This window comes from Anopheles nili, chromosome 2 (assembly GCF_943737925.1).
Source record: "Anopheles nili chromosome 2, idAnoNiliSN_F5_01, whole genome shotgun sequence".
In the NCBI taxonomy this organism is placed as follows: Eukaryota; Metazoa; Arthropoda; class Insecta; order Diptera; family Culicidae; genus Anopheles; species Anopheles nili.
Window position 1 is genome coordinate 26,248,073 of NC_071291.1, and position 26,834 is coordinate 26,274,906.

General features: G+C 52.9%; 1 protein-coding gene across 1 annotated transcript; it reads right to left on the reverse strand.

Moving 5' to 3' along the window:
* Window positions 1–9,705: 9,705 nt before the first annotated feature.
* On the reverse strand, window positions 9,706–26,804 carry LOC128722154 (uncharacterized). The gene is made up of 12 exons (XM_053815992.1): window positions 26,667–26,804; window positions 23,813–24,627; window positions 23,582–23,748; window positions 23,272–23,511; window positions 23,012–23,205; window positions 15,770–15,870; window positions 14,512–15,457; window positions 14,291–14,433; window positions 14,063–14,219; window positions 13,546–13,977; window positions 13,156–13,474; window positions 9,706–13,073 (listed from the first exon to the last, which is right to left on the reverse strand). Exons 2-12 carry the CDS (start codon window positions 24,353–24,355, stop codon window positions 10,082–10,084), a joined length of 6,234 nt encoding a protein of 2,077 aa, XP_053671967.1. The 5' UTR covers window positions 24,356–24,627; window positions 26,667–26,804; the 3' UTR covers window positions 9,706–10,081.
* Between the last annotated feature and the right edge of the window lie 30 nt (window positions 26,805–26,834).

Consider the following 26,834-nt stretch of genomic DNA (forward strand, 5'->3'; position numbering starts at 1 on the left):
ATCCGTAGACAAAGGTGCGTGGATCTTCCTGGGAAACTCGAGACAGAAAATGCCCTCGTTGCATCGTGATCACCCTCAAAAAAAGAAGAAAAACTGTCTGGATGTAGAGCACGCGCTCAAGAGCTACTCGAAACACCGAGGCTTCCGCTAATCCAGTGACTCACACTCCAAAGCCTGCACACCCGAGAGGCTGCTCTCAAATTCAATTATCACGCCCCACAATGGGATCAGTTTATTGGAGCAATTACGCTGACATGTGCTCAGCTTCCGTAGCTACTGGCTGGCGACGACAAATCGGGATCACCACCGTTGGCCCGGGTGGCCATTGTTTGGTGGGTGCCCCTTTTATTTTTTCATTTCACCCTTGTGCGTTCACGACACGGTGGCCCACCTTCTCGGGCGATCGCGCGTTCGAAAGCAAGCCGGAGAGAGAAGCAAAAACGGCTGCTATCCAAACACCCGCGAGGCTCCATGATTCCCGTGATGAATTTACATAATCTCAAGTGCCCCGGGGTCCGCTCGAGAGCGTCCAGCGAAGCCAAGCCAAGCCGATGATGAGAACCGCCCGTTCGATGATGCCGATGATTAATCGCTTTCCCGGTCAGCGAGCGGCAAAGAAAGCGTCCACGGTGCGGGGCGCGTTTTGTTATGATTATTTTTATTGTTATTCTAACGAAACACACACACACACACGCACACGAAAAGGCGAAGACGATAGGGGCCAAGAATGCCGTGGCCATGGCGCACAAATCGAGAAGAGCCTCACGGAAGGAGCCCGATCCACTCGCGCGGGCGCGTTTGGGAATCAAACGAAAATCCTGCTCTAGTGGGTGCTCGTTTACATACTTACCGGCATCTCGGGGCTCTCGGGTGGAATCCTCGCCACCCCGTGAGCCTCTTTCCGCGCGGATTCACCATCTCGCGCTCCTGGAACGCTACTTGAACTCTATGGAATCCGTTCGTGGACGTCAGTCTCGCCGGTTCTGTCAGGCTCCGTGCGGTCCAGTTGTGTGGGACCGTCGTTGGGCATTCTCACTTGAGTGGGGGTGAATGAGGGGAGTGAAGAAGCCCTTCCATGAGGGGAGGAAACCTCCCGGGGGGGTTTTCAAAAGTGTCCGAAAACTCAGCCAACGAAAACAGGCAGCGCTCAATCGCTCCCGGGGGCTATTTGATTAGACATCAGGATTCCGTGTGGATTCGTGCCAAATATTCGCCCAAATTACGCCCTACGTCACACGCACGTGGTGTCCTGGCAAAAAGGGCGAAATGACCCCCAGGGGGCTAACGCCATCGCACGCGATTCCAACCGGCCGACGATTTGCATACGTAATGAAAGTGAATCGAAAAAAACAGGACTCCCGGACGCGCGACCGGTGCGCGTATCAAAAATCCGACCGATCAAGTGTGCCTCCGAAGGTCTCGTGGGTCCAGCGCCCTGAAGTGGCCCTGAAGTGGCCCCGGTTGGAGCAGTTAGAGCAGAAACAAAAACCCGACCAACGCGATCAAACCCTGGTGATCGCTATGGTTCGGCAGAAGCTCTCCAAAAAGCCGGCCCAAAAGCGGGCAGAATATAAAAAAACAGAAGAGGCACGTTTTTACTTCAATTTTTTTTTTCTCCAAAATCTGCTTCTCCAACATCTAGCGATGAAGCCTCAAGCGGTGCGTGTGTGTGTGTGTGTGTGTGGGTTTTTCTTATCTGCGGCATCCACGGTATTTTTCTTGTTACTCTAAACGTTCGTTCCAATCTGGAGCCTTCAACGTTACATCCGACGAGTTTTAGGTGCGTGATTGCGTTGTGAAGGTGCACTCGAGAATTTCAGTTTATTAGATCCCTATCCTTTCCCCTCCCTTCGAGATGAAATGAACAGGGAGGCCGTCCATCAGATGGCCGTCATTGTCCGCGACCGACACTTACGACTTCGTTTCAGGTGGCACCGAACGGAAGTACCGATAGTACACCGTCGCCGTTAGCAGCAACACCAGCGTTGTCTTCGCGACCTGCAAAACGGAGCGAACCACCGATCAGCGCCTATATATGACCCTATTAGCGCCCCTTCGATCCCACACTCTCACTTACGTTCGCTCGGCCACGGATAGTCCGGTTGTTAAGGTAGCGAGACCACCCGCGGATCGACGGATCATCGATCGGGATGCCGTCCTTATCGGTTTTAAGCTTCTGCTCCGACATGGTTGGCCCGTTGTCGCTGTCAAAATCGATACACTCTCTACACACGTCGACACGTCGCCAACGCCTACTGCACATGCTGCAAAGCGCTAACCCCTAGAGTCCCTAGCCTAGCAACGGAAACGCTGCTTGTACACCGGCGCTGGAGTAGGCTGATCGCATTTTGCCTCAAAACATCTTCCTAGTGGGTTTGGGCTTTTTTGATCATTTCGCGCTTCCCGGCCAAGGTCCCTGTCCTCCGGGGAGGGTGTTTCCTGGAAATGCACCTCTTTTCCCGCAAGGATCCAGGCGTCCGGCATCTCGCATGATGCCCACTGACGTTTGTCGAGGCCCTTTTCGGGCTGAAGGTGACCCCGGGGATGTGCCGAAGGGCGTTTTTTGTGTGTGTGTTGTGTTCGAGTGCTACTCATGCGGAAAAGGCTCGACTGTGGTGCCATACTGGAGTGACTGAAATTTGATCGATTTTCGGGTAACTCCAAACCGCGCGTCTGGGTGTGTTGGTGTGGATGTGTTATTTTTCTCTTCTTTTTTTTTGCTCGTTTTTGCTCCTTTGCCTCGCCAGCTCACGACGTTCAAAGTCCGGTTGGCGTGTCGTCTCGAACCTGAGCTGCTCCTGTAGAACATGGACTTTGGTGAAGTTCTAATTTTTCTCCATCTCTCTACCTTCTCTCGCTCTCTCTCTCTCTCTCTCTCTCTCTCTCTCTCTCTCTCTCTTCCTTCCACACTCTGATTTTGGGTTCATGTTTTTTTTTCCATTGCAGAGAGAATAAAAAGTGCAAACCAACGGTGAAAAAAAATATTGCAGGCGCACTTTGCTTACTACTCGATTCCAAACGGCAGAACCGTTCGATGTTAAACATTAAACTCCAATTACGTGTATTCTAACGTAGCACCTGCTGGGCTTACAGTTTGGTCCATCCCCACACTCGCCAGCCTCCGCCCTCAGCACGTGCCTTAGCCCTTTATTAGTGTCGCTGATGGGCAAACATTAATTACAAACGCATGCTCCCGGCCCGGCAGGCTACATTGTAGCGCATCCTAAGCTCCAAATGTCGGCACACAAACACCTCACAGGTCGGCCCCATGAACCGTATGATTAAAAGCTACTCACGCGGGGTTTCCGACTCGAGCGACGATTTGCAATGATTGATGGCGCGATGGTGAATATGCAAGGACCAAAAAAAAAGTGCTCCCGCCCGTCCCAGTAGCCGTGAAACTAGGTAGCCAGCCTCAGGTCGACGAGTGGTCGTCAAAGCAGAACAAAATGAATGTACCGAAAGGGATGCAAAACGCGAGCAGCCACCGTGACCGGGCCGATGTTCGCCGAAACCGATTTTTGATCACTGAATTAGTGACGTCTCATTTGGCAGCTTAACGTTCTAAACCACACACAGTTTATCTGAAATTTGACACACGCGCGTTTGCGCTCGACCCGGTGGCTGCAGTTGGATGGATCCTTTTTGGATGGATCCTTTCGGGGAGTTCCTATGCACGTACGCCTGCAGCAGAGTCACACGGCCAAGGAAGGCTTTATGGAGGGATCATTTTTTTGACCCTCCACCCATTGGCAATATCAATCTAGTAGCCAAATCGTGAAGACGCTTGTGAACGTGACTCGTAGCAGTAGCTTTGCTTATTGCAACCCCTGAATTTCTCATCATAAACTCCTGGAAGGGCAGAAACAACAGCATAAAGTCAACAAAAAAAACTCAATCGATCATTTAAATATGTTTCAGAAAATATGTATTCATTCGATTGCGTACGAGCATATTTTTTTATTGTTCAGTTTCATTCACTATTACGATATGCATCCCAGCACCGTGTCTATAGGCTTCCTCGTGACTTTTCATGACACCGCCCGGAACGAAAATCTGTTTGATAAATCAATCCAACGATCGGTCCGATCGACATCAAAAAAAGGAGCGCCTTCAATAGCCGAAACCGACTCCATTAACGATTTCACATAACCATTACAGGTCAATCGAATCCTTGTAATTTGGATTCGGCGCCCGGTAACGCCGACTTCAAGGACATCCACGAGACCACCCTGGACGCGGACACGCCACTTTCTAAACAGCCACTTTCTATTGACTGGTCGCCGAATGGAAATTGCCGTGAGTTGCGTGCATGCCCCAACGAAGAGAAAAAGGTCCTGGTGAAGGAAGGTTTCCAAACGCACCGCGTGCGTTTACGTTGGTAAGGACGATGGTATTAAAATTTTATTTCTATCGACTGCCCTAATTTGTCGAAACACACCCACCAAACATCGGAAAACGATCGTGGCCAGCCAACCGGGATGGGATCCTTTTGCGTCAGCTCGAGGTCCTGCACGGCTGGTACCCCTTTTTTCCCGCTGTCCGCAAGGATGCAGGCTCGTAAAAAAAAACAAAACTATTAACCTTCCGTCGGACCACTGGACTGAATGAAGGCGTAGGCGATGGAACAGACAGGCGAGCGCAGGGCAAGTGGCTGGAATGTTTATTTTTATTTTCCAAAAGAAATATTAAACAAAAGCGCCCTTTCCCGAGCCCCGAAACGATTACCACGCCGGCCGGAGCCGATCGCGCTAGCCTTTTATCGCACCACGAAGCGTTGCGGTGTAAGCCTGTAATTATCCTGTTCCTGCTGCGTTCCGCTCGTACCGGAGCGGTGCATCACCCTGAAGGTCCTGGCACGGTCGATAGCAAGCTCTCGGCTTAATCAGGACACTGTGCCGAGGGCGAACGCGCTCGAATCCGGTCCGATCATTATTCTACCACCGCAAGCTGTCCGCCACCGTCCGAATGACACCGGCCACGATCTGTAAAACAAACAATCCTAATCCAGACCCCGAGGGAGAATGGAAGCTGGACACAGGGATGCTGCTCGTTAAAAGGGCGCGATCGCGAATCTCGGTAATCATATGCAGTTGAGTTAGGCTGCATGCGGCGTGTCGCGCGTTTACACGCAACTTTGCCAATTGAACTAAGCTCCTAGCGCCTATGTTTCTGGTGTTTCAATTAGATGTTTTTTTTGCGAATTTCAACCCCCAGAGGGTAAGCGATTGGATGAATGTTTGCCGGCATACAAAGTGGCGTTAATTTGAACCTGTAAAAACAACAGCAAACGGTGACGGAAAACCCACGAAACGATCGTCATTCCCAGCGGCGTCGAACCGGTTCGCAGCAGTAAACCGGTTCACCGTTAGCTCCGTTGGCGTTGGCGTGCAGATTGCATACTTTTAGGGGCTTTTCGCCTTTTCGCCCGCTTTGGGCGTTGGCACTATTAACCGACCGGAAGCACACGCACACTCGTTTGGCTGGAAGGGTGTTGCGAACAGTTGATTCAACTAGATATGAATTAAGTCGGAGAAGTAGAATCTCACTTTTCTGAAACTAAGCGATGAGACCACTACTCCACTTATTCCATATCGTGATAATGAAGCGCCGCGCTTCGAGCGTTTCCATCCCGCCCTGGTTCCGGTTCCGTCAGACACACACACAAGACGGCGTGTACGATGAGTCACCGCCTGACGTCGAATCACGCCACCATTCATGGGTATGAAGTAGATCTGACAGCATGGGAAGGCTCTAGCGGGAGCAGATGCAGCCCTACTCCGGCTCCAGCTACACCTGCTCACCGAGAGCCTTATGAAACGTGGTCTGTCTATGATCTAAAATACCCACGATCGTAGCGTGAACATTTGCCGCACAAACTGTCCCCTAAAAATGCTCCACCCGTGTGGAGTATTTTCGGCCCTTTTCCCACATGCCTAAAAACACCACGTTTTCACGACACGCAGCCCGGGCTACGCTCACACTACGGCCGCGCATCCTGGTTAGAAAACCTTCGAACACCCCGCTTCCGGGAAAACCAAACACCACCCAAGATGGCTGCCACGTCGGTGGTGCCACTGTTCGCTCGAGTTTTGAACCCATTCACCGACGATCAACCACCGGTCCACCGAAAACCTCTCCACTCTAAGCGTTCCACGGCAATAGGAGTGCTTTAAAATGAGCACAGCTTTTATAACCGATAAACGGTCGAAGGTTTTTCGTACTGTCACCGCGTCGTGCACGCAACCAAAGGGCGCAACCAGACGATCGCCAGAATGAGACGCAACACCTTATCGCGAGGCGCAAACCGGCGCGAGGTGTCACAACGCAAATCGGCACCTCCAATCGATACCGAAATGGCCGCCCATCGGTACCATCACGCGGGTACCAATGTGTGCGAGAACCCTACCGACGCGCGTTATCAAATCACGCCGATCCCGGAGCGTCGAAATCGAACCACGGTTCCTGGCGTGATAACGAACACCAAGCCCCAAGTGGATGATTTTCCATGGTGCGGACCACCGCGGTCACAGATAAATGACTCAGTATCGATGTAAACGTGACATCGAGATATTTATACGGTGCGAGTGGGTCCAATCCAACCCCCGCCCAATTCACAACCCTCTCCGCAGTATCCGGCTAGGTCGGCTGATAAGGAAAATCGCTCATCGTCACCTCGAACCGCACCGCACAGCTGCCACGGTGTCGTACCACTTCCTGGTGCGGATGTGGGATTTTTTCGAGCGTTTATTTGACTGACACCCTTCCCGATGCCTAACCCCTAATCTTGAAAGGGGAGGGGGGCTGGAGGTTGCACACCCCCTCAGTCGATGGGTTCCAAAAAAAAATAGCCCGCCACTAACGAAAGGGAGTTTTTTTTATGATGGCTTCGCAGCACTTGCTCAAGCCCACTTTTCTTCCGGCCGTTACCGTGCGTTACCAGGACACCGATCGCCCCCGGGAATTGGATGTTGCGAAATTAAACCAAACCAACCAAACTTTATCGCCGATCGTCGATTGGTTCGCCGGTGTCACGAAGTTGCGCCATGAGTTGCAGCTTTTTTCCTTGTGGCTCACGCGTGTGCTTGTGTGCGCAGGCATCCGTGAGGTGTACCTGTCCCCGGAGCGCGGCACAGCTTTTTGCTTTTGCTCGAGCGACAAGAAGAAATCCTCAAGGATAGGATACGTGGAATGACGCCCTTTATCCCCGATATCGCTGGCTTTACGGACGTGGCTCAGCAGTTGGTGCGTGAGGCAACAAAACCACCCCAAATCGGGACAGTCACGTACGTTGCGCAACTGCACCCCGGTATTGCGGGTTGGGGCATTTTTTTTCATGTGAAGGAAAGGAAAGCTTATCGTGTTTCTCCGAAACCGGCGGATGCTTGTGCAACGGTGCGCTGATCGTGAACCGGAGAGACGAAAGCACAAGGAGTGGCGGGTGACGACACAAAGCCTGAAAGATAACGGCCAGAAGTTGATCAACCTTGCGCGGGCATCCCTATCGGTATCATAAATCGGAGTGGATGTGGACGAGAGCGGTGGTCAATAAAGTCCGTAATCTTCGTCCGGCTCTGGCCGTTCGGGCACACAATGCCGGCTAAATGAATTGTAAGAAGTTTGGGTTATTAGGCAGGATTTAGGGGCTTTTATTTTATCCCTTTTTTTGTTGGTAGGCTCCTTATCAGCTCAGCATAGTCTCCACACACAGTAGATAATGATGAAACGAACACTTTTTCGACATAATCCGAGGCGTTATCCTTCAAACCGAGTGTGCAAAATGAGTTTAAATCCAGGCGTGTAATTTTGATCCTACCAAAAGCCTCAATACAAACTAGTCGTCCAATTTAGCTTATGAAAATAGTTTGTTTTCCGATATACTGTTACATTGCGCTTTGCTAATCACGTCCGAACATGGACATTGTCTGGTAAAACATGATGAAAATTACACGCTCAGACGTGTAAAGCATTTTATTCCATTCTCGAGTTCTAGCAATAGAAAAAAAAGAAGCAGACGATTGCTTCATGTGCGGGAATAGTCATCCAGCAGCGAAGTTGATTCACGCTCCTCCAAAACGTGCGTCAAACCTAGCAACCACACATCCTGGCAACAAACGGACTACATTCGTGGAGGGTTCCAATCTCACAGCCTACTACTGCTTCACCGTACGCAAACTCGTATAATCGGCAAAATGGCGAAATTAAACCATTTCATTCGAACAAAAATTCGACCATGCATCCGGTAAGAAAATCCACCAACCATACTCGTACGTACTGACTTCGCCGAGGACAACAACAGAAAAAAAAGAAAAGTATAAAAATGGAATTTCGTTATCGCCGTACAAAATGATTGATACACACGAGCGCTACCATTTTCAGCCAGCGCTGTCCCCGCGGTCAGCTACGAGTTCCGTTCCCCTTCGTATTGCGCAGCCGGTTACTCTCGCCGAAGGGTCGCGTCTCCACCACGACGCCCTTTTCCGCGACGACGACGTGTTCCACGGTGCACCTTAAATAAACAGCGCCCGCGGTACCTGAGGCATCAATTGATAAGATAAAAGTGAAGCTCTTTTTTTATTCATCTCCAAGTCGCGCGTTCTTGACACGCTGGTGGCGAGCATTCGGTGGAGTTTAACGGCCGAATCACCGAAATGGTGACCTATGCTGAGGGGTTTAGTTCATACTTAGCATACTTAGAACCGCTGGCTCTCGAAAAGGATACACTCCCTTCGATGGTCGCATTGGAACAAAATGTATTTGTTACATTCTGGTGCAAAATTTATCAACCCCCGTTCATCAGGCGGGAATTGTTTCGTAAGCCACAAATGTTCCCGAAACGTCGTACCTCGAGAAGGTTTTATGAGTGGATCAATTTTACACCCGGCCCGATAAGATAGCTAAGCCTAAATCAATGTACCCCCAAGCCCTAAGGTTAATCTAACACGCCAGCGTGGTAAGGACGAGGCTCGTGAGATAGATAAACAAATTGGATTACAGTTCTTTCGCAGGGGTAAACATTTTGGGGGTCTCAATTTCAACCTTTGAGCTTACAAATGTCATATTTTTGCACTACTATTTGTGTATCCACCGATTGTGAAATGAACCGCCTGCTGTAGAGCGCACATGTATTTGGAGCACATACAATTGGGCCCGTTTGATCTGACTGGGTCGGTAGGTTGGAAAAACGTTCCCAGAGCTCTTACGAGACGGTGAGAATGCGACCCACTGTTTGTCCTGTCACCACCTGTCGATAAGCACTGGCCCCGTTGACACACTGCCGGAAGATGTTTGGTAATACAGTCATAAGTGTACGTATCTGCGCCAAACGGTGCCCGACCGCGAAACGGCCCGTCTGCCATCGCATTATCATGTGTACACCATCAATTGTACGGTATTTGGAATTTCCTTCGCGGTTGGAGGCCTTCCCGTACTGCACATTAGCGCTATCTAATGAGGTTGCGATCTGTATCTTGGTTAGGTCATGTGTGTTGTATGATTTACAGCATTTACTTCCCGAGGGCTTACGGGTTTAGAGGGTAGTTTATTTTTTTTTAAGAACGATCAGTCAAAATCAAAGCTGATGGGGATGATGAAGAAGTTCTACCTTTCGGATTCCAAAGCACTAAATGGTGTTGAATGGTTGGTAATTGATGCACCCACCTCGACAACGTTCAATTTAACCTCTGCAAAAATTTATCATTTCATTTCATTTATTTCGTTTTCATTCGAAGAAAAACATCAATGCCGCGTCCTACGGACGAGCGGAAACGTGGACAGTAGAACGAAAAAAAACCACGGAAGAGACGGAACATCAATAGAAACAGCAAGTTCAGAACATACGGGGCGCGGAACAGAACATATCTCTTGGACATCTTCACAGCCCGTCCAGGGCCGATCGAAAACCGATACCAGGATACTAACAACGCGGGCTAATCGGGAAATAATTTACATACACCACGTGGCTGTCTACAGCTGCGCCTTGTGATAAGTGTACACCCAACTACGGTCTGCCCAACAGGGCAGTAGTTTCTTGCTAAAGCGATAAGCTATAACTAGTATGTTCACTAGCCTACCCGCCCATTCAACCCGAACCCTTCCGATCCGGCTCGAGAAAGCCCAGACTGCGGCTTTTCTTCAACTCCTCGTTGCGTTCGCCACTGCGCCGGAACCGGTTGCAGATCGCCTGCACGCTACCGGACTTCTTCAACGGTTCACTTTCGCTGTCACGACCATCACCATCACCCGGTTCGCCTCGGCGACGACGGCCGGAACCCAAACTCTGCGCACTGCCCATCTTGGCCGTCGCTTCGCCACTAATATCCACCATCAGGCTCTGGCGGCAGAGCGTCGAAATGGCGTGCATCTTGCTGAGATCCTTACTACTGCGCCGTAGCTTCACCTTGCGCAGCTTCGACGCGAGATTCGAAAGACCACCGAAACGGCCTCCACTGCTGCTAGCTGCAATTGAACCACCTGCACCACCAAACCCGGTTGCACTGGTCGTACTGAGGCTATGGCGTGAGGTTGTTCCTATCACATCGCCTTCGACACACGATGATCCGGATTCGTCCCGTCGCAATACTAGCGATCCATCGGGGTCGACTGGTGATCGCACGCCAATAACACCTGCGCTAGCACTCTTCATCAGCAGCGTTAATTCGCCCTCTACCACGCTTGAGGATGCCGTGCTAGTGACACTGATCTGACTGACTCGATTACTCCAAGCCTGCTGATCCGCAGGTTCCGTTCGTGATGACACATCCTGTAGTACCGATCGATCACCGACAGGCGTTCGCAGGAACTCCTCTTTAGCCCTCTTGAGTTTGAGCGCTCGCTGGCTGAGTGGCACCAGAATACTGCGATTCTCCTCCTGGGGAGTTGTTGGAGCTGACCGCGACAACTCAATCCGTTGTTGGTCGAGATTAAGTCTTCGGCGTGCGATCAACCGTGGACTTGGAGGTTTGAGGGCTTTGGACGAGATCAACACCTCCTGGACGCACTCCTCGTTCGGGACGGATCGACACCGGGTGTACTTTTCGCCCCGGTTGGACACCTTCTTCATGCTACCTGTCGACGTGCCGGAACCGGTTGCGATTGGGGATTCGGTTCGTTTTTTGTACAGTCGCTCTTTCTTGATCGTACCTGTCGCGTTGGACGTCGCTTGACCGGTAGCTGAGGACGCGTTGGATAACTTCTGCTCCATCACGACCTGCTGCTCTTGTTCTATAGCAGCTCTTCGACTCTCCAACCGTGATAGCGTGTCACGCCGGCGAAGACTATCACACGCCAGGAACGTACCGAGCTCAGGCGATGGATCCTTGCGTGAGTTCTCGAGTCCGGATCGATCCAACGCCTCCTTACTAGCGCCCTCTATCTTGCTCGTACTGAACGACTTGATCACTCGCGTTCGATCACGAGTTTCACCATCCTCTGCTCCGGCACCATTGTTCGCTCCCCGACCCCGCACAACCTCCCGTTCTTTGTCCTCTTCCAACTGCTTTAAGGATTTGCGCAAACTCCCGGCACTGGCCGATTTCGAGAGCTGTATCGTCTCCTGGTACTTTTCCGTCTGCTTCCTCACGCGCCGATCGAGCACAGGTGATCGCCAGGCGACGGGTGAACACGATCCCGAGCTGTGCGGTGAAGCACCACTCTTTTCCGTGGTAAGCCGCTGATTGTACTTCGCTATCATCAACCGGATGTTGGGCGAAAGCTCCTTAATGGGCGCCCTCGAAGGATCCATCCGGCGCTGCATGCTCGGTGACTGTGGCAATGGTGGCAGATTCGTGACGACTTTTGGTTCCTGACTTGGAGCCACCACAACACTCACGGTCGCGTCCAATGCGTCATTCCGATCCGATGCACCTGATCCCGATTCGAGCTCCTGGCTGATGGCCACCGGTTGGCTTCCGGAACCACCCACAACCAACCCGTCACTTTCAACCGTGGTAAAGATTTTACGCTTCGTTTTTATCAACACGTTAGCCGAGCAGCTACCAACACTTTGACAGACCCCGATCGGGTGTGTGGCTTCCAACAACTCCACGCAGGTTTCCTGAGGTGATATCAGCACATCCTCCGACTCGCCAGCCTGCGTTACACCGAGCGATGCGTTCTGTGGGCGTTCCAACTGCTCGATCTTCTGACCCGGTTTGATCTTCAACACGTACACAACATCCTCGGCGACCTTCTCACCAGGTACGATTCCTACCAGCTTCTCCATGGAACCTGTGGATGGCTTTTTCGCACGGCTCGTTTTACGCTTCGCCTTTCGCGGCACATCCAGCGCGTAGTTCTGCGGGTTGTCATCGCTATCACTCTCCGTCTTGCTGCTTTGTCTCGATCCCATCCGCTTGATGCGTGCCTTCCGTCGGCTGCCATTGCTCAGATTGCGCTGTAGCTTTTCGCGCGCATCCTTTTCCGGTGAGTCCTTGCTTAGGTCCGCGCCAGTGGATGGAACACGCACAGATGCTTCCACCGGAACGGGTTCCGGTTCCGAGCTAAGCGGTAACCGATGTACCGGTCTGGGTTGCACCAACTCCACGGTGTTGACGCGAACCGCGTTACACACGAACGTCGGTGTAACGTTGATCGTGGCCATACTGCGGAAGGAATCATCTGTCCGCTGTATCGAGGTTGTTGCCTGCGCACCCACGGCTGGTGTAATACTGATCTGTGGTATCTCTTCGTCCTTGTTGCGTCCGTTTGCGTTGCTGGTGGCGTACTTCATGTACGAGTGGAGTGACTTCTTCAGTTCGGCCACCGAACCGTTGATGGTTTGCACGTTGCTCAGCACTTCGCCGGCGTCCTTAAGCGAACCATCCTCGAACCGGTGCAGGTACCGCAACACATCCAACGCGAGGTCCTTCATGTAGGCGAAAAATGCAATACTATTCCGCGAACCGGTCTCCACGAACTCGGGCAGTGTGGCGATGAGTGCCCGCAGGACGATCTTCAACCGGCGCACTTCGTCCCGATCTACCGAGTCCTGCTCGCTCAATCGTATCAGCAGCTTCGTGGAGTCCTTGAGGATGGTGCTGCTGTTGCTGGACGGTCTCGACGAATATCCAGGCCTGTTAGGGGTGGCAAAATAGAAAAGGTGTGAATGATCGTGTGTGCTATAACGCAGAAAGGATCCTGGTTTGTAACACCTACTCTTTGGCTTTCTGGTTCGCACCCAGTGAGACCGACCGTGTGCGTTCTTCCTCTGGCAGTAGCAATGGGTCTGCAACCTCCAACACCTCATCCTCGACCTCTACTAGGACCGCTCCCGGTTCCTCCCGGTCAGCCACCAGCTCCAGCTCGGGGTTTGACGACACGCGCCGGTTCGAGCCGCTATCCTTGTCGACGTCCTTCAGCTCATCGGCATCATTTAGCGACAGACTCGATGGTTGATGAGATATCGACGAAGCGGAAGGAATCGGCGCGATACTATCCATCGAGAGCGAACGCGCCAATGCTGGAGACTTTTCACCTGCAAGGAAACACCAAACACACTTAGCAAAAAACTTCCTCAGCATCCTGCAGGATCACCGAAACACCTACGCTTGTTCTCCAGCACAACACCGTGCGTCGTCTCAACCACCACCGGAGCGTAACCCGGATGAAGCAGCGCAATTGTGGACGCCTCCGGACCGATACCTTTCGCCTTTTCCCACTCGAACAGCTTGCGGGTGAACTTGCGCGAAATACCCTCGAACTTGATGAAGCCTTTGGTTGTCTGCACGACCAGCTCCTTTTTGGGCGCTTCTGAGGTGCTCACAAGTGCCTTCAGCTTCGATAGGCCAGCTTCGGCCTTCGGTTGCTGTTGGCGATCTTTCTCCAGCTCGTCGGACGTTTTGGACTTCTTCACCGCACCACCGGATGCTTTCGATTGTTGGCGTTTCATTGGACAGCCTCCCTCACTGGAACCACCCTGGGAGGATTGTGTCGTGTACGGTGGCACCTTGTTGGCCGCCTTCATCTGTTTCCATTCAGCTGAAATCGATAGACCAATTAGATAGACCATGGTGACCAGAATTAGACCTAGTATCCACAGACATAACGAGTTCCTGTCACTTACAGAGCTTTTTCTGGAACTCCTCCGGTAGGTCCTTCGCATCCGGCAACTGCTTCAAGCCCTGTCCTTCCAGCTTGATCTGTCCCGTCTTCCACAGCTGCCAATCGGTGGTCGGTTTCTTCTTCGTGTCGACCAGCTCCTTCGAGGTGCCTGGTTGGTGCTGCAAGCGACAAAAAAAACGAACAAAATCTCAGACCACGTCTCATGAAAGTCGCTCCAAAAGTCCTGTACCTTTGTGCGCCATTCGTTCAACTTCTTCTTGAAATCTGGCGTCAAATTGTCCTCCACGATCGGGGCCGGTTGGGGTTTCAAACTCGACCCATGCCCACCGGAACCGTCCTCCTTCAGCAGCAGCTGGCTCACTAGAAGCAAGGCTTAGAAGAATATACCCGATCGCTACAAATGTGTAGAGAGCCTGCTCCAAGCGGTCCCACCATCGAGCGGATACTTACGGGGGCTGCTGTTCAGCAAAAGCGCCGCCGGTCTCATCCGCTCCCACTCGTGCTGCTTCGCGTCGAACTCACGCTGCAACTTCTGCTGCAGTTCCTGGTACCGCCGTTCGATTTCCTCGCGCTGGCGCTGCAACGTCCGGTGTTTGGGCGAAGGTCGCCGTTTCGGTGTGTTCGGATCCGACACGTCCCCGCTCGAGTAATCCGGTTCGGCCAGTTCCACCACCCGATCGGTGGGGGCGAAAAAGTGAAACTGCTTCCCGGAAGGACTCGCCGGAAGTGATCCATCCGGATCGAGGCTCGCCAAACCCGCGTAACTTTTGCGCTTGGGTGAGTGTCTCGGTCCAGGGGAGGAGGACAACGAAAGGGCTGCCCCATCCGGAGGTTCACCCGGCGTGTCCTCCTGCCGTCCCAGACTCAACGGTTTGGGGGGTGATTTTCTTAGCTTACTAATACTGCTGCTGGTGCCGCTGTTGGTCGCCTCCACCGGGACGCCTTCAGGTACGGATGCGATATCAGGTATGTGTTTGCCTTTGCGAGAACCCCTGCTCGGTCCTGCAGGACTCGTGCCACTCGGTTTCCAGGACTCGGTGTCATCCCCACTCGAGAAGGTGCCCTGCGTGCCCGGAATGGATCCACACGGCGAGTTCGGTCCACTCGGTGCGCTATTATCACCGGTTCCGGTAGCCAATCCGCCAGCCGGAAGTAACAAAAAGGTAGGCGTCATCGCTGATGACCGGTGGCCGGGTGAAGCTTGACTCGAGGAGAACGAATCCGATCGATCCCGCTGAAGCTCGCAAGCGTCCATCGACTCGCAAGGACTCGCCTCTCGGCTACACCCGACACTGTTGGAGGGTTTCACGTTTCGGCGCGATTCGTTCGATTTTAGCGACCCACGGGAGTTCTTCACGATGCCTTTCACTTTGCTCCAGGCGGATTTGTTTTTGTTCTGCAATGGGTAGGAGGATAATGCAAAATGTTAGATGAGATGCATTCGTGTGATCGTGTGTGTCGGTTGGGGTTATGTAGACGTCGGACATTGAACCGGTACAGAAGAAGGATCTGTCATACAAAATGTCGATCGGTGGATTTTCCTCGGTTCTACCTTGCAGAGCCAGACTCAACTGATAAGGCTTTTGGTCTTCTTGCTTCTGAATAAGACCAGCAGAACCACAGGAACTCAACATCATACGTTTTGTATGACGACTTCTCATACTGTACTTCTGTCCAAGTACACTGACACAAACCTCCTTTAACTCACCTTATCCAGTTGCCGTAGCGGCTCAAGAATAGCCTCACCATCGAGCGACCTGGACCGTCGGGCGTCCTCCTCCGTACTCTTCACCGAGTCCCGCTTAGCATCTGTGAATAGCAAAAAAAAAGATCCGGAGACAGCGTGACACCAAAACCGCGTGACTCCACGTGACTCCAACCAAACCCACCCGAGCCCCGGGAAGAAGATCCACGACATTGCGTCCAGTAAACAATTAAGCAAATTGACGGTGACCAAACGATCGACGTTCGCAAGCCGTGGCCGTGCTGTCTCGAACCAACAGAAGCAGCTCAGCAGGCAGACCTCAGGCGAACGCGAGCATGTGCCGGGTGGGGCTATATTTAGCGAGATCGACGTGTCTTTTTCTCGCCGATTCCACACACCCACTGCACGCGCGGTGCGGTGCGGTTCCAGAGCAACCGTATTAGGCAGAGAAGCGGAAAACCCGAAAGAAGCCGGAAAAAAATACAGGACCTGAAGCAGAAATACGCCGAGATTCAAAGAAGCGCGTAGTCTCCAAAACCCTGGTCGCAGAAGGTCCACCCGATCGGCGTCACCATATGTTTTCACTTTCGAAATCCGCCATCCGCCATCCGCCAGGATCCACTACCTCCCCCCCTACCTGCCTCCCCCCCCCCCCCCGGATATCCTACCATATGCCGCGTCCTGCGCGCCGACGCGTTTGGATTCCCGAGTTTACGACTTGTTTACTTTGCGCTTAAACTGTTTACCCGCGCGCGCGTGTGGTTGTGTGCTTTTTTAGTGCGATTAAATGATCGTTTTCGTCGCGGTTCGGTTTTGCAACATGATTTTTCATTCCCCGTTTTCCGCACCACGCACACCATCACCTCCGGGTTGGTGTTTAGTGCTTTGTGGAATGGTTTTGTTGCAACCCGTCCGGAAGGCAACGGTTTTTCCACCGGAGTTCCGAATGGCGGGTTGCGTTTTTTTTTGTCGAATCGTTGCTAGTTCAGCGCTATCAGCTTTTGGGGGTGAAAAAAAACCAGGGCGTTATCCGGAGAGTGGCCAGTGGTGGGTTTGAAACATTTCTAAAATAAAGGAAAAGCGGCATCCCTGCGTTGGGTGCGTTTTCCCGCCTGCGGGAAATCGTTAAAAATCTCGCGCCCTGTGCGCCCAGGGTACACTTAGCTGCCGGGAATCCGGCGAGGGTGGGCCCTCGCGTTTGAACTCGGTTCGCTCGGGCAGGCGTCATATTTATTTTCCCACCCTTCCCGGGGCGGTCGGAAACACGTTTACGATTTACGCGAATTCCACCGCCACCGGTCGTGCGCTTTGATCGTGATCGTACCGAGGCGAGATGCGGTTTCGAAATTTCGACCACACTCAGCTAAAAGCTCCACTGCGTTTCGATGCGGGCGTGTTCGAGAGCCACGTGCCATCGGTCAGTTTACGCACATTTTGGGAGTCGGAAAATGAGTCGGTTTCATTCAATGGTTTGTGCTGAGAGGATCGTGTCTCGGTGGAGCGATCGAGGCACGATCTTTCACTTTTAGTGAAATGGTTTTGTTTGAAGTTTATCTTGAAACAATCACTGATGGGTCCCAGAATGATCCAACGCTCTTTTGGCGGGATTCAAGCAGCGACGATGTTCCAGAATTAAGCCACAAAGGTTTGCCAAAATTAAGGAAATGTTATTCAAAATATTTGAGCTCAAATTTGAGGACAATTGTACTTTGCTTCCGGAGCAATGTCATCAGCGAAACCCGCCCAAAACACCGTTGGGTTCCGTTCGTTCAGCATCTGCTTACATTTTACACCGATCCGCGATGGCATGAAGGCGTGAACCGAACGGAGGCACTATTTTTACATGACATCTAGAGCAGCAAGCGCGTCATCACGCGGGCCCGACCTTTGACACGCGAGCGGAACGCCAACGAAACCGATCGGGCCGGGGTATGCGGGTGCATCTGAACCACCCTTCCGTGCCAAAGGATGAACGATGGCGGGGTGATGCAGAAAAGGCACAAGCGTCCCACTAATGCGCCCTAATGGCCCAAACGCAGCGGGCCATCAAACGTTCATCGATCAAACGCGCGAGGCCTTTCAGCGTGCGATTAATGGCGATTTATTTATTGATCGGCTTGCATTTGGCAAAGGCTTGGTTTCGCTTGAGCACGCGTCCCGGCCGCGAACCATCGAAGGGACCGTTTGCCCTGGAGCCAAAGCAAACAAACCAACACTGGCGCTGCGGTGAAGCGATGCAACAATTAAACTAATTATTTGCCGCTCGTATTTATCGCGAGCGCGGATGAGTTGCAACCGGTTTGGAATCTTTGCGAGGGGGGTTGTGTAACGATCGCTGTGTGCACTGTGGATCGAGCTGGGTGCATTAAAAGTGGGCAGCGTGAATAATGTGATTTGTTCGCAAACGTTTCAAACGAATAAACGTTTCGTTAAAGAACAGAGCCAGTTATGAACAACGTCGAGGGGCATTTTTTCCATTTTTCCATCACAATCGGAGAGAACTAACCAAACTCTCGCATTTCGTAAACCTACTTCCTGGCCTCGTTTGCATCCTTTCGGGTTCACCCCCAACTCTCAGGAAGAAGGGCTGCAAATTCATCCACTAATCCCCCACACTGCACAAAACTGCGGGCGGTGACAAACACGCCATCACGATCGTGTGTCCAACAAAACAAACACCCATAGGAGGTGGGTGGAAAATCGCGCCCCCATCCCACCGCTTTTCGCGCGAAAAACTGCGCCGCGCGCGTGATAGAGGAACTTGCGTGGTGTGGAAAATAAATAAACATCAATGCCGCACGACGGCTCGCTGACTCGCTGTCTGACGAGATTTGGCGAATCCGATTGGCTCCCCAGCGGGTTCTGCTTTATCACGGACTTTATCAGCGTTCGCCAGGATGCGCCCGGTAGCATTCTGATCTCGAGCGCATCTCACAATGCTCTCAGCAAGCACGCTTTCAAGGACACGCTTGGAAAAACCCGACCACAAAAGTACACTCACCGGTGCGGTCGGAAAATCGCACACATTGCACACCGTTGCGGCCATGTTTGGGGCGTGCTTAAGCCCCGTCCATCGTACCTCCAGGGACGCCCGCTGGCCTGCACTTTTTGCGATTTTCCCCCATTTGCCTCCGTGCGCAGGGGGAAAAAAGGACCTGCCGGCCATTATTTATGGCCCGCTCGCCCCCAAAACGAGCAGTGGCGGGCGAAAATATTTCTTTCCTGGCCCATTCCGCGTTTTGATTTACGAGCTGTACTCCCGGGGGCGAGAAAGTACTGGCCCGCCCCAATTCCCCAGCCCCTTACACACATATACACACACACACACGCAAAACGAAACGCCTCAAACGCCAAGGGGTGGAAAAATGATCATTATCTATCGCCATTTCTGCCCGCCGCCTGGGACCGAGTGTGTGTTGTTTTTCCTTCGTTTTTTCCCTTTCCAATTCTCCACCACCCACCCACCTAAACGCACCCTCACCCAAGTGGGTTTGTTCCACTCACCGCCGTAGTCGAATTCCGACCGAATGGTGGATTTTTCACACACGCCCAACAGCCGAGACGGCTTCCCAGTCCGCCCAGTGCCAGGAAGTGAGACCGGCTGTAAATAGGCGGCCAGCGTGTGAGCTGGAATGTCTGGTCGCGCCATACGCCCGAAACCGCGGTACTCGATTGCGTAATCCCGCGTGAAAAGCGCCACCCTAACGGCCATTGTCCAACACCGAAATTCATCCGCGATTCCGATCGCCCCGGTGTCCTTCAGGGACCTTCCTCCCGGCACGCTGATACAGCTGGTCCCCGTCACGGAATCTGCGCACCGTTTTCCACCCCCAACGGCAAGTTCTTTTTCCACCGGAAGCCCGCCTTTTCATCGATACCGCGGTGTTACCGAATGCGCCGGCGAATTCGGGTTGCGCGATCGCACGGAAACCATACGGTCCCGGTCGAAGATCCGGATCGTAAATAATAACCGAACCGGGTGGTTGCCACAAGGATCCGCCTTTATCGACTGCCTTTTTGCCACGGTGCGCCCGTTCAAAGAGACGCCCCTAGGCTAATGGGTCCAGCCGCCGCCATTGTTCGCCATTTCACTAGCTGTTTGGGGTGTGTGTGTGTATGGGTGTTTTTTGCTTTATTTTCCCACCCCACTCACCGGGCATCTGATAAACAATCCCAAAGTGGTCGCGAACCGTACTCCAGGGCCCCCTTGTCGGAGCGAGCAGGAAAAAGGTGCTAGCTGATGCAAACCAGAACCAGCGAACTCGATGAAACGGATCATGCGATACGCGGGGGGAGGGGGGCGATTATTTTAAGCTTTGATTATTGTGCGATGCGCCTACAAAACCCCCGATCAGGGCACGTCCTCGCGCTAGCCCAGGAAACGCAGGAAACCACCAGGACGCAGGTGAAATGTCCAAAAACACGCACACCATCGCAACCGAAACGCGCACCTATCTGTGGTTCTGCGCGCAACACGGTTTGACCCAGTTTCCGTTAATGATGCGCTGTCGGGTGTGTCAATTGAAAGTAAAATCACCTGTTCACTACCCTTCGACATCACCACCACCCCCAAAAGCGCCAGAGAGAGAGAGAGAGGATGATGCAGTTCATCCCAACACGGGGATGCAGCGAAAACGCTTGAAGGAGAAAACTCCCTGTGCGGGGAGAGTTAGGAAAATCTCCGGTCCGCGGGTAGCGGTCACGAGGGTTGCTAGTAAACGTGCGTTTTCTTTATCGCTCCGTCCCGTTCTCGTTCTCTCTCTCTCTCTCACGTGCGCGCGCCCCCGAGATCGTTTTCCCAAACCCGCACTGAGAATCTGCTGGCGGTGTGGCGAATTGGCGGCAGCATGTGTAAAAATAGCGCGATTATGTCATAGCATAGCTTCACGCCTGGTGGCAACGCGTAAGCGCAAGACGCCTCAACACCCGTTCCACCGGTTCCTTCCCCTTCCCCCCACCGCTTTCACACGGAAACCAAAACCCACCCCAGCAGTTCCAAGGGTTTTGCGTCAAAACGGGCCACGCACATGAACCCGGAACCCTTTGCCGGATGGCACGCAATGCACGCTCTTTTCCACGCGTGTACGCAAGTCCGTCCGGTTGCGTTCCTGTGGTTCTGAAGCGGGGGATTATTTTTAAACCACTTCCCACCAAACGCGTCTTGGTGTTCTCGGGTAGGTTTTGTTGGGGAGACAAATCGGGCGCGGTCAATGCCGTTGGTGCAGCTTCGTGGCTGGCAACACTGTGCACCGCCTCATGGGGGGGCTCAATTGGAGGGCTAATCAGGCCCCAAACGCCCTACAGAGCCCGACGGCTGCCAGCCAGCTGGTGTTCGGCAACCGATGCGTGCCAGTGCAACGACACTGGTTCACTTTGCGCGATTGCGCCCTTTAGCTGCGCATCCCATCGCGTCCCAACCGTCAGCAAAGCGTACCCTCGATTTTCCCAATTTGGACCGCCACCACCACCGGTTGCTCCACACAGGTGTGGGCTAGGTAGCGCTAGCTAGCGAGCGAGCGGGAGAAGCGAGTTTTAAAAATAACCCCCAAATTCCTGCCACGCTCCATTCGATGCCGGTATTTCGGTGCCGCTGGTTCTGCACCCCAAAAACACGCCAGACATAACCCACATCTCACGGTGGGGGGAGGACGCCTGCTCGCAAGGATTGAAGAATAAAGGACCGTGACGCTGGGGCAAAAGTGCAGATCTTTAGCAGACCGCACCCAAAAACGCCACTCGTCGGTGCATCGCCGGAGCGCTCAACTAGCGCCCCTAAACCGGATTCCTGGCCCACGCAAAACGTCCATCGGATCTTCGCCTCCATCGCACGTAACGGCAGGAGGCGCACTTGAAAACGGGAACACACGGCTTCCAAATTGCGCCGCCAGCTTTATGGTGCCTCATGATTTTCCACTTTTTGACGCAAATCTTTGACCGCGGACCGGATGGGCGGACGTTTGGGGATCGATCCGGACGACCGGGTGTACATCGTATGGCGCCAGGTAGCAACGGCACAGGGGCACATTAGTAACCATCATCCTTTCAGCGGTACTCTAAACAAACCGGTTCGAACGGGGCGGGAACTTTCCGCGCTTGGTGCTTGCTGGGGAATCGATTCAGTGGACGAGAGACCGAGAGAGAAAGTGAGGGAACAAGCAGTGAGAAATACTAGAAGAGGATCCATAGCTTACGATCCAAATGGGGTTCTCCAGCGTCTATGTCGAGTGGTTCGAGTACATCGAAAGTGCCGGAGCCACTTACCCAGCTGAAATTGCTTGTTTAAATCCCTCCAAAACGCGCTGCTCTTCGAGAGTTGTATCCAGTCGTTGCCCAATCGTACTCCAGGACTTCCTATTTCCGTGGAACGTGCTTAACGCTAGCAAAATTTTTAGGTTAGCGCGGCACTTCTTTGACGCGAAAGCGTAGAAACAATAGCGCACGTTTTGTCACTATAGTGCAAGGATCTAAGGACTGTCAATGGACAGCAACAAACGGCTGTCAAGAAAGCGGAGATGTCAAGTATGTCCTGATCATTAGCTTCATGCGAGCTGCTAAGTAGATCTTTGCAAATGACACTTTAGAAAAGAGAAAGAATCCGGAAGTATGATATTCGCCGAACTAAAATGCTGTCATGAAAAGGATCAACCATTCTCCATTACGTCAACCGAACACCCGGGATCGTATAATGAATTGTTTGCCTTCAAACACGCTTCGATCACCGGTATCGCGGGCCGGAGTGCCAAATATCGCCCAGCCCGGCCGGAAAGTACCAGCAATAGCTCAAAATAGCAGGATTTGCTCCGAAAATAGCTCCACAAGTGCAATCGAAACCCTTCGCTAACATCAAAACAAACATTCGTGTCTACGTTTAGCCGCGGGGAGTCACGATTTGGCGAGAGCAACAACAACAAAAAAAAGGCCCCCCCCCCCACATTTCGGCAGGATGGCAGCGGAAAACTCATTTTCCCTCATTCCCGCGCCGATCGTTATTACGTGCGAAAGTAGTTGCGTGCGCTAAAAATATGCTCCAGTGGCGCGACGGCGTTCCGGCCGGACGATTGTTTGCAAAGTTGGCTCCCGTCAAACGCTCAGAGGCCACACCCAGTGCCAGCAAATGTAAGCAAGCAAAACCTTCAAGGACTCTTCGGTAGAGCGACCGATTGACGTCGCAAGATCCCGTAAGAGTTGGAGTAACCAGCGAGCGATGCGGAAGAAATAACAAAAATGCCATTTTATAGTGCTTACTTCGTTCTCGGCCAGACCCCGACGGGCCAGCCGTGTCCTCGTTCATATCGGTGAGGTTCTCCGCCGAACTGGCCAGGCTGTTCTCGCCCGGAGTACCCGGTGCTGATCCACCGCTGACGACGATACCAGACGATGAGCTGAATACCGAATCACCAGAGCTGCCAACGCACGGTATCGATGGTACTCGAAGATACCTGTGAATAAAGGACGTTTTACAGTCACTGGATCCTCCATCAGGTAGATCACCTGCGGCTTCTCACCTGGCCACCTCATTGTTCACCGGTATCATCATCGCCTCCGAACTCTTGATCTCATTCGCTGGCAGTGCACTGGTTTTCTCCCATTTAAAGGCCGCTTTGACCTTTGTCCATTTAGACACCTTGGGCTTAAAGTCGGAGATCGCGCTTTGACGACGCAGTGTGTAGCTGCGACCACCGCTTTCCTTCCGATGTAGCTGGAAGTTCCCGATCTCGTCGTTGATCACCGATTTGCTGCGTTCCCTACAATTCGCAAAAACCCCAAAGAACCGATGAAGGCACCATCAACGATGAACCAACATGCGCTGCGTACCTTTTCGAGCTGCTGCGCTTACTGCTGGCACTGTTCCCGGCTGCCAGGATCGTCTCGAGCAGTGCCAGGTTCTGTTCGATCTCGTTATCCAGCAGGTCATTGTCGGAGGTGTCCTCAGGCATCCCACCGGTACTACCCGCAATGAACGACTCCGGATCCTTCGCAATCTACGACAAAGCACACACATAAGCGGAACCATTCTTACGCGGAAACCCTCGCGGCAACACGTACCGCCATTTGCATCAGCTTCAGCTTTCGCAGCGTCTCCACATTCTTCAGCTGCCAGTGCATGCGCATATTCTGCTCCTGCAGTGTAAGAAACTGCCCGACCAGCCCGTGCAGCCGATCCAACTGATCGATGGCATCCTTCGTCGACAAAGCGGCGGCCACCGACGGACCGGCACGATTCAACAGCATCAGGAACTCGTTCGCCGACTCGAATCCTGGCGATCCGTCAGAGCCGGTTGCATCCTTCGCTGTGTCACCGACGGCACCACTAGGACCCGCGTTCCGGACACCCGGTGCTGACTCACTGTCACAGAGCAACCGCAGGAACTGTGCCTCACGCTCCCGGTACGTGAACAGACGCTTAAATGGGTCCGTTTCCGTGTAGCTGCCATCTCCCGGTGACGTTTCGAGCGTCGGCTGGGACGGAGTTGGATCCGGTGGTGGCGTTGGTAGCGTTTCCCGCCTCGTCGAGTGTGGCGGATGCTCGCCGGAACGTTTGCGATGTGCTTTCACCTTTTCCTTTTCTTTCTCCTCTTTCCGCTCCATAGGGGGGAGGGGACGTCGATTTGATCCGGAACACCGCGGTCAGCACCGCGGAAACCCACTCTCTTCTTTTTCTCTATCTCGCTCTCTTTCTCTCTCTCTCTCTCTCTCTCTCTCTCTCTCTCGTTCTCTTCACTCACTCACAAGCTAATGGAACGAACTGCACGATCGTTGTGGGTCTTAAAGTTTCGGTGATCACGGTCGGTGCATTCGTCGAGGACATATTACACTCACTGTACTCTGCTGTCCCACTCACAGATGACGGTGTGTCTGCACTAAGCGAAAATAAAGAAGTGTCCTTATAGGTTTTGTAAGCCGGTGCACGTTGGAAAAACGCATGAATGTCGCACAAAACACCTCAACTCGTTCGTAACACAGAGAGGAATGCATCCCTAACCCGCCGGAACTGGAGAATGCGCATTGGAATTTCTTCAACCCCGTTTTTGACACCCAGCAAAAGCGAAACGAACAGCATTCGAAACCACGCGTGACTATGAATCAGCAAATTTTGTGCCCCTTTTTTTTCAAAACCCACCATCCGGCCTTAAGATCGCACTTCCTTTCGCAAGTGAGTCATCACCCTGTTGCACGAGAACGACGACCAAACAGGAACCCTCCGTGAGGTTTTAACATGGAGTGGTTACATCCGTAGACCATCACCGTTAGTCTGCACATGGGGCGCATAAAACGAATCATTATCGAGTCGTGAAGTCTTCGGCGATCGGGTGAATTATGAGGTTCCTGTTGTCTGCCAGCAGCTGGTACGCTGTGGACCAAACGCACGTGTTAATCGTGGAAAATTCAAGCGCAAAGCGGAACTAATGCAACCCCGAAGCGACTTCTTAAATGGCGCCCTATTATCACGCAACTCTCGACGTTCCTTCGCTTCTCGGATCGCATGTAGAGGAGATGCTATGCATGTCGCGTAGAATGTCAACTACCCGTCACGGTAAGGTATGCGATCGTAAATTAGACGCTTTGAACACTAATCACTCGTGAGCTGGAAGCGATCGGGCACAGGGAAACTTCCCCAGTCTACGGGTACGGATACGGGTACCCGTGTAAACAGTCCAATTAAGCCCTGCACATCCGCTACACTCACCCGAAACATGCAACATGGGTGTTGCGAGCCCCGGCAAACCGAGCTGGCGAACGATCAAAAACCACCAGGCTTCTCCATGACCTTTTCGAAATGCATGTCACCGACGTCAACCTGGCAGATGTGGTCGCTTTTCCGGCATGGACGACCAATCACACGGCCACGGGAGCTCATTTTAGCTCACGACGATCACAAACATGCTTGATCTTTTACCGATCACCTCCCCCCGTCCTCCCTTTCCCCCTGTTCTAAAGGCCTTCTGCCGCAGTGATGTAAGCCGATGTTTGTCGGTGGACAATTTTCTTTTACACCCCCTGGCGTCAATGTAACGGCGACTGTCACCACGGCACGATCGCACACTGCACGCACGCACACGTACACCGAGAAACACGTGCCCAGGGTGCGATCACATCGCCAAACTGTCTCCCTAATCCTCAAGGCCCTAGGGGCTGCCTCGCGCCAAAGGAAACGCGCCTGCACACGGGACCACTTGATTGCGAGCGGCTCGTTTGTTGCCATAGACGATCTGCGGACACACACACCGATCGTCGACTCGCAGACAGCTTCAGTCGACGGCAAACACACACACACACACAAACGGCTGATCGGCGTTTTGCGGGAGAACCAACCCACTCGCCCAGCGGCAAGGTCTAAGAGCATTTGTTTTTTCTTTCCAATGCTCCCGCACGGTTGAAAGATCGCACCCCTAAAACTTCAACGTTACGAGCGATTTACGCACCAGCTTTTCCGGGGGTGCTTGGCTGAATGCTATTTGATAGCGACGTTTGCACAGGTACACGTCGGATGGACGAAATCTCGCCCACCTACACGCGGATCGAATCTACGCACGCCGCACGTCCGGACGGTTGTGCTGGACGGAGCAACGGCACCGGTTCGCACCACGGAACACATCGCGCGCCCGACCGGGTGTCTGCTTCATTCGGGCGGACGAATCGAACGGGACGGAATCGAAACGGCGAAAACTGAGGTCGAACTTGTGGAGGATAAAACCTCGGTGTATATTGCCCGAGCGTTTAATCCGAACAGCGCCAACAGCAACGGTCGACGGTTGACCGCGCAGCATGAAATGTGACCGCGCACGCGCCGTACACCGAACAAAACCACTCTCGCCAGTTGCGCCGGCGGGCACGAGACGATCACCGATTGCCGCGGAGAGGTTCAGGCGTAGGCGACGAGGAGAACGAGGAACTATACCGGGTGGAATGTGGGGCTCGAGGGCGCTAAAAGCGGGTGTAATTTGTAATAATCCGTAATTCAGCAGGGTACTATCGCGTCGAAACAGAAAAGCCAGCTTTCCACTTGCTCGAAGGACGCAACCGTTCTTTACATCGCAAACGTTCCCGATCGACTGTACGAGCGCCG

Excerpts from the sequence above, each read along its gene's own strand:
- LOC128722154 (XM_053815992.1), bottom strand. The coding sequence starts at position 24,355 with ATGGAGCGGAAAGAGGAGAAAGAAAAGGAAAAGGTGAAAGCACATCGC. Across the intron at positions 23,206-23,271 it reads GTGAACAATGAGGTGGCCAG|GTATCTTCGAGTACCATCGA; the intron begins GTGAGAAGCCGC and ends CTTTATTCACAG. Across the intron at positions 14,434-14,511 it reads TTTGCTGAACAGCAGCCCCC|CCTTGCTTCTAGTGAGCCAG; the intron begins GTAAGTATCCGC and ends TATTCTTCTAAG.